Genomic DNA, 13,379 nt, shown 5'->3' with positions numbered 1-13,379 from the left:
TTTGTTGCTGTGTTTGAGCTTTCTTTACGTTTTACTGACCAGAAAATAAAGCAAAAGGAGTAAATGTAAAAATAAATCCCAGTTAAATAATACATAAAGTACAATTTTCACATTTTCAACACTGATTTTGGCTTAAAAGTTAAAAGCTAAAGCACAAACGAAAGGACCTGCTTGAAGATTGAATGTTATTTTAGCTTCTAAAAATGTAAATGTGAATTAAAAATGACAATCTCGTATTTAAAGGATATTTGATCAAATCGGTTCTGATACATCAGCTCACAGATGCAGCCTTGTGCTGATCCACATCACCCTAGGAGTGATGAGGGGAAAGAACTTTTTTTTTTTTATTATTATTGGACAGTGACGAAATATTATATATATTTTTTCGAAATTCAGCAGCTGCTCATTGCCTTCTTTTAGAAGTGCTTTTTGTTTTGTTTTTTTGTTTTTTAGTTATTTTTTGCTATCTAGTTATTGGTAAAAATCGACTGCATGCTACAAATCCTGTTAGTGCCAGCACCGTTGGCAGACGGCTGTAGGATGCAGTACTTTGTGCACACAATGCATGTAATTACTGTATTTTTTTTTTTTTTTTACAGAAAGGCACAAAAAATACAGTGTTAGCAGTATTAGCATTACCTGCTAACTACGCTAGCTCTTTCGCTGCTCAGAGGTGAGATATCGGACTGTAGTCTGCACGTGTGCTGCTTTAAAACAAGCTACGTTAGCTGCTAACCACTAGCAGTAAATGCTAATGCTCCAGCCAAAATTAAAACATGAAAATAAAACACATCAATTACAATTTTCACATTTTCAACACTGATTTCAGCTTAAAAGTTACACACCAAATAAAGGACCTGCATGAAGTTTTTACGTGATTTCAGCTTCTAAAAATCTTAATGTGAACTACAAATGACAATCAAGTATTTAAAGAACTTTTTGTTGTAGTGAAACATGATGATAAAGAGTACTAACCTTTGTTGAATAGCTCTCCCCCGCTCTCCTGCAGCTTTCTGAGATACAGTCATTTTATTATTTTAAAGGGTGTTTTAAATGCCTCGTAAATTCAGCCCCCCTGCCAGGAAAAGCACCCTCTCCTAAACTCTGGGCACCACCACCTCAAAATAAAGTCATGATCAGTACAGTGATGGCAGCACCTGGAGATTAGGTTATGCTACGGGATGTAATCAGTGGTTTTTAATGAGCTTCTTGTGCACTTTTTAAGTGATTAATGCCTCGTTTTAAATGGCAGGACTTTTTTTTTTAGAGGATTTTAGTAAGGAGGTGTGGAGCTACTTTGAGCTGGAAAATGGTGTAAAAAGTGATTTATCTGCAGCGTAAAATCAGGGTTTCAGCGATAATCAATATATCTATTCTAATATAACTATTCTCCACACTTTATAGTGACTATACTACTGAGAAACAAAATATACTTCTAAGTACACATAATTTAAATACCAATGTTCTTCACCGCCTGTATACCCTATTCATTAATTTGATTTGGAGAAGTTACTGTAGTCAAATTCAATATGAGTTGAGAGCATTTATACACACACATACTCAAAATATACTCAAAATTATTGATTTGCTTTTTGTCACACTGCAAGAGATGGTATTATGTTTATGTAAACACAACCAGAATTGTGTTTGGTAATAGCAGAAGGAGCCTTTTTTATTTTACGCTCTGCAATTTTTTCTTTAAGCGAATTTATTTAGTCAGATAGTTATTTATTGTAAAGTAAATGTAGTTCGAATTTCAAGCACTTTCTCCAAAATTCCAGCACTTTCCAGGCCTGGAAAACAGAACGTTAAAATTCTGGGCAAAAAGCACAAAATTATTGCATCTCAGAAAGTTGCGAGAGAGCGGAGGTGGGCTGTTCAACAAAAATTTTGATACAAAAACGAGAACGTGTGGAGAAATCTGGAGAAACAGAAACTCACTCACCGAGTGACCAAAAACTGACCCAACGTCTCAAACATACTTTAATTTATTTGTACAGTTAGAGATCAGACTGAGCGAGTAATCAGTAATCAGACGCTCGTTTGGGCTGAAAAAGTCCAGTAAAGTCGATTTTCACAGCAGTTCATGCGACGCCCCCCCCCGTGCCGGAGTGGGAGTGGCACTTCAGAGAGAGCATCAGTACAGAGGGGTTAGTAGGCAGGCGGCCAAACCAGTGGAATTATGGGACGCACTCATTTCACACCACTTACGCCGTGTTCAGACTGCAGACAAACCGGATTCATCTCTTTATTTAAAATCAGATCTGCACCTCGGCACTTCCGTCACTCTAGATTTGATCTTAAAATCCAATTTCGGCTTCCAGAGCTTCCAGACTGAAGACATATTTCAAATTCATTTTAATTTCATGTCGTTTCTGACTGTTCAGACTATTAAAAAAAATCTGGATCATAAATCAGTTTAGATATGTCAGAAATCTGGTGTTTTTTGTCCAACAAAACTCTCAAAAATCAATATAAACACACACTGATTTGCAGAGAGTCAGATTTCATATGGTTCCTGTTACGTCGGTCCAGACTATCAAAAATTAATTTGGATACAATCTAGACATAAACCAAAATTCTGATCTTAAGATGTTTCTGGCTGTTTAGACTATCGGAAAATCAATCTCAATTTTTAGAATACAGTCTAGCTTTATGAATGGTAAATGGTATTTTGTGTGGTTTGTTTCTGTCCAGACTTTCAAAAATCAATCTGGATTCAATCTAGATTATAAGGTCAAAATAAAGAGAAAAATAAACAGATGAAAAAGATTTCATGTGGTTTCTGTTACAGTGTGTCCAGACTATCTACAATGAATCTGAAAACAACTAGATTTGCCAAAGTTCAAAAGGGATTTTGTGTGATTTCTGGCTGTTCAGACTATTCAATAATCTGAATTCAATCTAGCTTTGCAAAAAATTGGATTTCATGCGGATTCCTTTTTTTAGTCTGTTCAGCCTATTGGAAACCAATGTGGATATGATCTAGAAATACGCCAAAAATCTGATTTGTTGACATTTCTGACTGTTCACACTATCATAAATCAATCTGGATTTGCCAAAAAATTGCATTTGGTCCAGAGGTAGGAACACGAAAAACGGAATAGTGCGTTAATTATGTGGTTTCTGTCCGTCTGGTTAGATTATCAAAAATAAATCTAGATTTAATGTAGATACGCCACAAATTCAGATTTGGACTGGCAGTCTGAACACAGCCTAATTTGGAAGAGTGCGCTGCTTAAATGTGAATCAGATTCTTTACAAGGAAATACTGTATATCAGGAAATAGTTGGAGAAGTTTGCGTACAGGAAAAGACATGGAAATCAGCAGATTCAGAATCAGATTCATCAAACAGAATCAAAATGAATAAAGAGGAAATACAGTAATGGAAGAATCCGGTTCCGGTTCTGGTTCCAGTTCTGGTTCCGGTTCATCCGGGAGAGAGTTGTTGTTGCGGAACACACTGTATTAAATACGTACAAAAAACGAGAAGAATGAGTCCGTTGGGCACCGTGGAGAGCTGCAGACCTGAAACACTGGAAATAAATACGAAAAAATGATAAAAAATGACGTACGGCGTTACGAAGTCTTAGTTATTTTTTGTCTGTCAGTTCCGGTTCAGTGCAGTTCTGTAGCAGTCCGGCTGTAGCAGCGGTAAAGCGGAAAAAGCCAATGTCCGAGTGCCGCCGCCAATGATCCGTAGGCGCTGCCGATGATCCGTAGACGCCACCACCAAAGATCCGTAAGTGCCGCCGATAATTCGTAGACCCTGCCACTGATTCTTAGGCACCGCTGATGATCCATTGGCGTTGCCGATGATCTGTAGACCCCGCCACTGATCTGTAGGCACTGTCACTGATCTATAGGTGCCGCCGATGATCCGTAGACCCCGTCACTGATCTGTAGGCACCGTCACTGATCCATAGGCACCATTGCTGGTCCGTAGGCGCTGCCGATGATCCATAGAAACCGTCTCTGATCAGTACGTCCTGCCATTGATCCATAGGCGCCATTACTGGTCTATAGGCGCTGCCGATGATCTGTAGATGCCGTCACTGATCTGTAGAAGCTTTCACTAATCAGTAGGCCCTGCCATTGATCCATAGTCACGGATCCGTAGGCACCGCCGATGATCTGTAAAACGCCACCACCGATCCATAGATCGTGCCACTGATCCTTAGGCGCTGCTAACAATCCATAGGAAAGTCACAGAACCCTAGATGCCATTGCTGGTCCGTAGACGCCATCGCTAATCAGTAGGCGCTACCATTGATCCACAGGCAGAGTCACTGATCTGTAGGTGCCATTGCTGGTCCGTAGGTGGCGTCATTAATCCGTAGGCTCTGTCGCGGTCAGTCCAGGAGTCGCGATGTGATTGTATCATAGTCAACCCATAAAGTGCTTCTCAATTGGAAAAAAACAAGAAACTAACAAAAAAATACGGTTATATTTCAAAAAAAAAAAAAAACGGATAAAAACAGATTTAGGCACGCTCGAGTGTCTGTTGGCTGGGTGGGCGGGTGGGCGTTTATGTGGGCGGGGCTAAAAGGGTGGAGGGGGCGGTCCTTCGTCATTCCTCATTATTTTTTGAACGGCGTTAAGCGTCCGATGTTGTGCCAGAAGTTGGAGGATTTGCGTTTGGGCTGTGCCAGCATGATGACCTGCTGCGGTGGCAGGGCGGCTGGCAGGGCGGGTGGCAGGGCGGCTGGCAGGGCGGCGGGCAGTGCCGGGTGTTTCTGGCGCAGCAGTAAGTCGTAATACGGCCTCGTCACAGCTGAGGACAAAAAAACAGCAGGTCAGGAGGTCATGTGATCATAATCGCTCCAAATGTAATCAATCAGCCAATCAGACGCCTGATCCTTCAGCTCTACTATAAACCCTGGAGTTTAAACTCTAAATTAAAAACAACAGAAATTAAAGCAACTTTTAATAATAAAAAAGGTTCTTTAACAAGTTTATCTTTTCTCTAAACATTTTTCACTTAAAAAAACTATTGTTCTTACTGTTTTTTATTATGATGATTATTTTATATATATTTATATTTATTATAATATATTATTATATACTTATAATTTTATTTGACCATTTACTTTTACTGTACTTATATTATTAATCTTACCTTATTTTATAAATTCTTTGTTTTTTTTTTTAGATTTTCCTATTTTCTCTATTTTATTCCTCTATATTAAATGTATTTATTTAATAAAATGTTATTTTATGTTTTTACTTGTTATCTATCCCAATGGATTAATTAAAGGTATTGATTTCTCTATAGACCAGTAAGAACTGAAATAATAATTTAGATGATAACTTTATTATTTTCCTAAATAAAAGGATCTGTGCATTAAAGTAATGGTAAAAATCACTTTTACCCAATAAATTATACAGTACTTTCCTTTATAAATCACTGTTATATAAATGTAAGTGTTATAGGAATAATATTTATAGGATAGATATTTGAGGTTGATGAAACTTCAGGTAAATTTATTTCAAATATACAAATTTGAATACTTAGCTTAAAAAAATAACAAAAAATGAACTAAATTCATTTTTATTGCACTAAATTACATGTATGTGGATATATCACTGTTAAATTCAGTTTATATCTGGACCAAAAATATATGCAAGACAATAAATAGAATAAGTCATTTTCAAGCAGAAAATTTTGTACGAAAAATATATAATTTTTAGCAGAAAATTACGTTTTTTTTATTATTATAGTCTTTTTTTCCTGAATCTAAATCTAAATCGGAGAAATCTCAGAAATCTAGCAATGAGCAGCAGTTCCTAAATTTCCTTCGGGATAAATAAAGTATCTATCTATCTATGAATTGTGGAACTATTTTGAGTTTGTAGTTACTGGTGTAAAAATAGTGATTTTTTTGCACGGGTAGGATTGTAAGCTGTTGGGAGCATCGGCTAAAATCTCTGTATTTGGGAATTCTAGCTATAAAATTAAAGCTCGTACTCTTTTTTTCCTTATGTCCATTTTACCCAGATTTCTCCTTTAAAGCTTCCTGTTATAAGTCAGCAGATTAATACAGACAGAGTGCTGACCTCGTATCTCCAGCGTATAACTACAGAAACAGCAGATCTACTGGCTGATTGATTACAGAATAAAAGAGAGGTTAGATAAAACTCAGTGTAAATAAGTTTAGAAACAGAGTTTAGAGTAAATAGGAATCTGTAGTTTAGTTTAGTATTAGAGACGCTGTGAGACTGTAAGAGGAGCGAGGGATGAACTGCGCTGTGAAAAAGTCAGTAAATGGATTAAAACTGAGGGATGAAGGGGTTCAGGAGCTGTTAAAATAAAATCTGTGTTGGTTTTTAACTGCCTGCCCAACATTTTAAAGTGTTTTACTACAAATGAGGCTTTAAAATCAATAAAAATCATTATGAAAGGTCATAATGTTTTGGCCCATTGGTGAACTTTTGTATTATCAGATATTAATCAATTATATTAATTTAGTGTACCAATCAAAATTTTGGAAATACCTTAAAACACCTTTAAATTAAAACATTATTTCATTATTTTAAAATGTTCTGTATTGTAGATTTTAATACTAAACTCATCTAAACGATGAAAAAAATATATACTGAATTATTCAGTAAAGAAAGAAAAATGTTAAATCAACTTATAATGAACTTCTCCTGTGCAAGAGAGGGAACCCTTGCTCTTCCTTTCCTGGGGAAGAGTCCTGATGAGTGCCAGTTCCATCGTTATATTGTTTTTAATGCATTTTGTAGTGACTGCACTTGTGGATACTTTCAAACTTCTTGAAATTCTTGTCATAATATGGATAAAATATAAAATATATTCTGGTTCATTTAACATTTGTTTGTTTACTAAATAATTTCCTATGTTTTTCTTCATAGTTTGGATGATTTTGTAGTATAATCTACAATACAGAACATTTTTAAAATAATACAAAAATAAAAAAAAAACACTGAATTTAAGTTGTGTCCCAACTCTTGACTGTATCTCAATTTTTGTCTATTTTTTATTGTTTGAATCCTGCTGTTTAATTAATTTTGAATAAACAGAACAATAGAAATGCTCAAAAATCTGTTTATATTCATGTTTAATTCAAAATTCAATTAAATAGTGTGAATAGAAAGTTATAGCTTATATATAATATTTTTCGCACTATAAGCTGCACTTAAAATCCTTTAATTTTCCCACAAATCATCAGTGCACCTTTCACTGTTCAGAGGTGAGTATATCAGACTGTAGCCTGCTGTTAACCTCGGCTAGCACTGATGGAGCAGCATTAGCATTAGGCACTTATCACACTAACCGGACTAACCGCACTAAGCGCTAGCTCTTTCTCCATTCAGAGGTGAGTATTATCAGCCAGCCTGTTGCCTGCTGGTAACATTGGCTAGCACTACTGAAGCAGCAATAGCACTAGCATTAGCTGCTAACCGCTGATATCAGACTGTAGTCTGTGTGTTTACTGTGTTAAACCAAGCTACGTGGGATGAATTGCTAGCTAATATCACCCTGGCTTACAGGAACACTCAGGATTCCTCAGCTTAGCGCGGTCAGCCAGCATTTACTAGCGCTAGAATTTAGCTGCTAATGCTAATGCTGCTGCACCCAGCCTTGGAGTAAATCTGGAAATCTAATCATACTGTAAATAAACAATAAATGGAGGTGCTTTTCTCCCCCAAATAAACAGTTTTCAGGAGAGAAATCTGTGTAGATTAACATCCAGCACTCGATTTTATTTTTTACCTTTAAAATATATATATATATTTTAGGAATTACAGTTTTTATTTAACCTAATTTAGATTAGCTTTACAGGTCTCACCACCAAGCGACAAGACCTGCTAAAATAAAATAGAAACATGGCGACACCCCTGTTCCTTACTAGTGTCGCATAAAGTGCGCCTCATAATCCGCTGCGCCTTATAATGCTATATAATGCTATGATAATATTATATTCAGATCAATCATAACATTATGACCTCCTCCTTGTGTTAGTGTGTGTTGGTGTTTATTATAGAACTACAAACAGTCCTACATTAAAAACATATAATGGATATAGGTACATGGGTGTGGTCATAATGTTATGGTTGATGTGAGTATAGTGGGCAGGCAGTATACTCCACACCGTCACTAGGTGGCGTTACCCTGCTCTACTGCAGCTCTCTGCTGTGAGAGACCCAGGAGAACGCCCTGCGGAGAACAGCGGGGGGCGCTCTAACCCCCCAGCCCAGCCTGAACCGTGGGGCGTCCGGCAGCAGGGGCGACACTAGGGGCGCCCTGCCCGGGGATTCTGGGTAATGGAGGCACTTGGAGCTCTTCGAGCGGAGAAGAGGCGGAGCTTCGAGAGCCAACAGGTGCTGCAGGGCTGAGGCAGGTGAGGGGGAGGAGTTACAGACATAAATATAATATTCACCTGTAATTATATTTTCCCCTCTGAAAATTACATTAAAATTACAGAAGTACACAGTTTTTTTTAATTAAATTTGCCAGACTTTTGATAAAATATTTAATGGCATAATTCATGAAAGAGAATTTTACAATGTTTTTTAGGTAAAAAAAAAAAAATCAGATCCAGAAATTCAAAAATGATGTTCCAGATGTTTGGGCTAAATGTGCATTTCAAAAATAAAATAGATTTTTTTTTTTTAGATTTTTTAGAATTAAAAAAATCTGAAAACAGTTATTAACTGTATTTTTATCAACAGCAAATTTAGCAAATTTCACAATTTCCAAACCAAAAGCACTGTAAAATTTAAAATGTATGATTTTTGCCATTAAATATTTTAGAAAGATAAAAATTACGGTATTTTGAATACAATACAAAAATGCAAATTAAACTGCAGATTCAGACTTTAAGCTCCATACCTTTTAGCCTGAATTTTTTACAAAACAGCAAACTTTTCTGTAATTTGGCTCAAAATTTCATTTTTGGTTAAATAACACTGTTCATAACTGCTAGAAAAAAAGGCAAAATGTTAATTTTCATACACCTCTACTTACAGAATTTTTTTTTATATATATATAAATATATATATATTTATTTTCTTTAAAGTGCATACAGACCATAATATGAAACGCCAGCCCTTATTATTACTTATCACTAATAATCACCTTTGGGTTTTCCAGCAGGATGGCTTTTAGATGCGTTCAGCATGGCCTGCTTCTTCTGCACTTCTGTTATAGAAAATCCTGCAAAACAAAAGAAATAGAAATCAAAAACATAAATAATTCCAAAATACTAATAATTTAAAGATGAATAGAGAAAACTACCTTAAAAAATTATACTTTTTAATGATTAGAGTAGGACTGTAATTCGCTACAGGAAGTGTAGGGGGCGCTCTATAATTCTCTATGAGGCTCTATAACACTCAATAAAGCTTTATATTGCTCTATAAAGCTCTGTAACGCTCTATATTGCTCTGTAATGCTCTATAGAGCTCTATAATGCTCTATAACACTATAAAGCTTTATAATGCTCTATGATGTTCCATAATGCTCTATAACGCTCAATGAAGCTCTATATTGCTCTATAAAGCTCTACAACCCTTTATAAAGCTATAGAACACTCTATAATGCTCTATATTTCTCTTTAAAGCCCTATAGATAGATAGATAGATAGATACTTTATTGATCCCGAGGGGAAATTCTAGATTCTATATTCTAAATTCTATAACACTCTATAATGCTCTATAACGCTCTGTAAAGCTCACCTGTCTCCAGGTCGTGCTGGACCTGCTCTCGCTCGTCTCTGAACGCTCGTATCCAGCGCTGCTTCAGTTCGGGTTTTTTAGCGCAGAGCAGATGAACCTCGTCTCTTCCTGGACTCGTCAGTTTCAGAGCGTTCTTCACGCTGACGTTCAGATCTTTATCTTTCCCGTCCTCCACGTCCACCACCTCCATCTCGTCCATGTCCAAACGTCCCTTATAGTACAGGATGTCCCTCCTCAACAGGTCCTGAACATCAAACAGAAGAGAAACATCAGAACCAATCAGTCTTTTTAACTGTAACTGTTTTATTATAATAATTGTGATTACTCGACACAAATCAAACAGTTTATGTTTTTATAGCTTTTATTTGGTTTGGTTTGGCTAGTTTTTGTGTTTATTTCCAAACATGTAGAATTTGAGTTGATTCCTCTAAAAACAGAAAATTTTAAATTTAAAATCTAAAATTATAAAGTGTATTTAGAGTACAGGGTGAACCACCTTATACTGCACAACGAAGCAGCATCCACTGGCATAGATCATAACTTTTATTTCTAATTTTAGTTCTTCTCTTAGTTCTTTAGGTCCTTTTTATTTCTTTCATAATTTTATTTTTTTATAGTTTTGTATTATTGCTTTTTTAACTTATTTTGATTAGTTATTTGATTAGTTTTTTTTATTATTTATTTTTATTGTACCATGTAAAAGTTAGTTTTAGCTTAATATTAAATTTTTTTGTCATATTAATCTTATCTTCTTTTGATCTTAATTTCTTAGCAATTAAACCAAGTTTTATAATAGAATAAATTATTCCTGTAACAATAACAAAATATTAAATAAAAACTCTAAAAACTCACGTCGTTTTACGCCGTTTATATCCACCTCACACTGCACAACAAAGCAGTGAATCCACTGATATAGATCCTAACTATTAATTCTAATTTAAGTTCTTCTTTTATTTTTCATTTCTATTTTTTTAATAGTTTTGTATTATTGCTTTTTAACATATTTGGATTAGTTTCTTTTATTATTATTATTTTTATTCTTTTTTATATTATTAATATTAATTTTTTTATGTATTTATTCATTTTTATTGTTTATTGTACTATCTCAACTTTTTACAATAATTTTAACTGTTATCTTCTTTTGATCTTAATTTCTTATCAATTAAACCAAGTTTTATTATTATTCTTATTGTTATGTATTTTATATTTTATTCACTCTTATTTTAAAATAATTAAATGTAGTTTTTTGTAAATGTTCGGCTACATTAAAAATGAAGGTTACTCTCAATGTGCTTCTGAGTCTGAATAAAGATTGATTGATTGATTAATAACCACAGTGATAAAAAAAAAACATACAGTTGCTTGCAAAAGTATTCATACCCCTTTAACTTGTTCACATTTTGTCTCCTTACAACCACAAACTTCAATGTATTTTATTGAGATTTTAAGTTAAAAGCACACACAAAATAGCACATAGTTTAAAATGTGAAACGTATATATTATATAGATGTATTAAACACAGAGTGATCTATTTTAAGTGTTTTTTTGTTTATTTTATTGTTGATTGTTGATTATGAAGCTCACAGCCAATGAAAACCCAAAAATCAGTGAAAATTTGAATATTTTAAAATAATAACAGTTGGTACTTTTGTTTGCTACTCAGTGTGGGCAGTGTGCCAAGTCCTGCTGGAAAATGAAATCTGCATCTTCATAAAAGTTGTAATCAGCTGATGGAAAAGCATGAAATGCTGTCATTTCATTGGCTGTGAGCCGTAATTATCAATGGTAAAATAAATAAACGTTTAAAATGGATCACTCTGTGTGTGTTTAATACACGTCACACTTTTCAGATTTCAGATCATTTTTATTCCATATAAAAATCCCCAATATATATATATATATATTTAAGTTTATGGTTGTTAAAAGTGAAGTGTTTAATCGCTCTCTATAAAGAGTAGAGTGATTAATCTCAGGTGAGGCAGGTAAATCTGATACTCACCTTCTTACAGAAGACCAGCTGATGATCGAAGAGGAAGAAGATGCGCTGCTGGCCTTTAGCCTGAGGCTGAGAGATCTTAGTGAGATCTCCTGAGAAGATCAGATCAGAACTTCTGCTGAGGATATCTTCACCCTGCGGAGGAACACAAACACCACCGACTCCGTGAGACTCAGAACTCTTTACTGGGACTGTATCGTATTTTTCAGACTAAAACCACAGTATGTTTAGAGATAAACGAGTGCTGGATGTTAATCTACACAGCCACCCCCACCAACACTACCCCCCCTCTTCAGAGGGCTATTTAAGACTTTATTTTTATTGGTAATTCAGAGAGGAAGGACAGGGACGTGAGCAAACATGAACATGTACTTGATTTTTAATTTAATTTATTTTTTAGTCCCTTTAAGTTGTAAATTCTCAACTGCATTAAAAAGTGGGTTACCTTTAGTATATTGTAATATATAGTGAAAAAGGAAAGAAGAAAGTACAATCCACCGCGTTCACTCCGCTCCCAAGACGCTGGCCTGTTATTAGTCCTGCGTATTAGAAAAAACTATGCAGGAGGAAGAGCGTTCTTTTATAAAGCTCCCCAACTTTGGAATAGCCTCCCTATTAATATACGGGACTCAGACACACTCTCAATCTTTAAATCCAGACTCAAAACATTTCTATTTGCTCAAGCTTTTGAGTAATGTCTCATTACAATTTTCTTCCTCTTACAGCTTATCCAGCAAATATAAACCCTGTCCTAATCATCTGCTTTCTCTTTCTCTCCCCATGTCCTGAGCTGCTGCTACCAGTGCCCATCCCACTCCAGCAGAGTTTTATAAAACCATTCTAACCCCTTTCTCTTCCCTCCCCTCTCTGTTCTCTCTCTCTCTCTCTGTTCTCTGTCTCTCTCTCTGTTCTCTCTCTCTGTCTTTCTCACATGTGCTGAGACGCCTGGCCGGCCGGTCTTCCTGGATGTGTCCGTCTGTGGTTCCAGCTTTCAGGAATCAGCCCTGTCCTTCTACTCATCAGAATTATTACACAACCCTTCTAACTCCTGCTTTTGTTTCTCTCTCTTTCCTTTCTGTTTTCTCTATCTATCTCTTTTACATGTATGGAGATGCTGTTCCTGATGTTCCAGCCTGGCTCTCCACTGCCCGCTGTGTTGTTCTCCGGCTCTGCAGCCCTGCACTGATTACCATTAACACACTCAGTATCTGTTTCTGTATTAGCCATAGCTCTATAGTTTGTGCCCATCACATTCTTATATTCATAAATTAGTACCTGTTATATTACACATAGTTCACATTAATTCTCTGTACTGTTTTTGTTCTGTTATTTGTTTGTTGTTTGTTATTTGTTTGTACTGAGCGGGTCGACCCGAGTAGGATGGGTTCCTCGGACTGAGTCTTGGTTCCTTCCAAGGTTTCTTCCTCTTAAAGGGAGTTTTTTCTTGCCACTGTGTCACCATAAAATCAGCATCTCTGTGGTGCTGCTCATAAGAGGCGTGGACCTGTTTTTCCTGTAAAGCGGCTTTGTGACAACCTTTGTTGTAAAAAGCGCTATATAAATAAAATTGAATTGAATTGAATTGAATTGAAAGTAGAAAAGGATGTATGTAAAAAAGGAAGTAAGAAAGGAAGGAAGGAAGGAAGTAATGAAGAAAGTAAGTAAGTGAGGAAGTAAAAA

At 35.7% G+C, this 13,379-nt stretch overlaps 1 protein-coding gene across 4 annotated transcripts in view; it reads right to left on the bottom strand.

Moving 5' to 3' along the window:
* Window positions 1-1,972: 1,972 nt before the first annotated feature.
* Window positions 1,973-13,379, bottom strand: part of arhgef4 (Rho guanine nucleotide exchange factor (GEF) 4) — a 113,435-nt gene continuing 102,028 nt past the window's right edge. For 3 of the 4 annotated variants that reach the window (XM_049476719.1, XM_049476720.1, XM_049476721.1), the window contains 5 exons: window positions 11,703-11,834; window positions 9,704-9,947; window positions 9,105-9,182; window positions 8,138-8,358; window positions 4,689-4,775 (listed from right to left, as the gene is read on the bottom strand). In XM_049476719.1, the coding sequence (XP_049332676.1) occupies window positions 8,144-8,358; window positions 9,105-9,182; window positions 9,704-9,947; window positions 11,703-11,834 (669 nt within the window). In that variant the 3' untranslated portion in view covers window positions 4,689-4,775; window positions 8,138-8,143. Of the gene's footprint in view, window positions 4,776-8,137; window positions 8,359-9,104; window positions 9,183-9,703; window positions 9,948-11,702; window positions 11,835-13,379 lie in introns of all 4 variants that reach the window. The other variant, XM_022668305.2, reaches the window with a different exon arrangement.

This window comes from Astyanax mexicanus, chromosome 4, assembly GCF_023375975.1.
Source record: "Astyanax mexicanus isolate ESR-SI-001 chromosome 4, AstMex3_surface, whole genome shotgun sequence".
Lineage (NCBI taxonomy): Eukaryota > Metazoa > Chordata > Actinopteri > Characiformes > Acestrorhamphidae > Astyanax > Astyanax mexicanus.
This window is presented reverse-complemented; position numbering and strand designations above follow the sequence as displayed.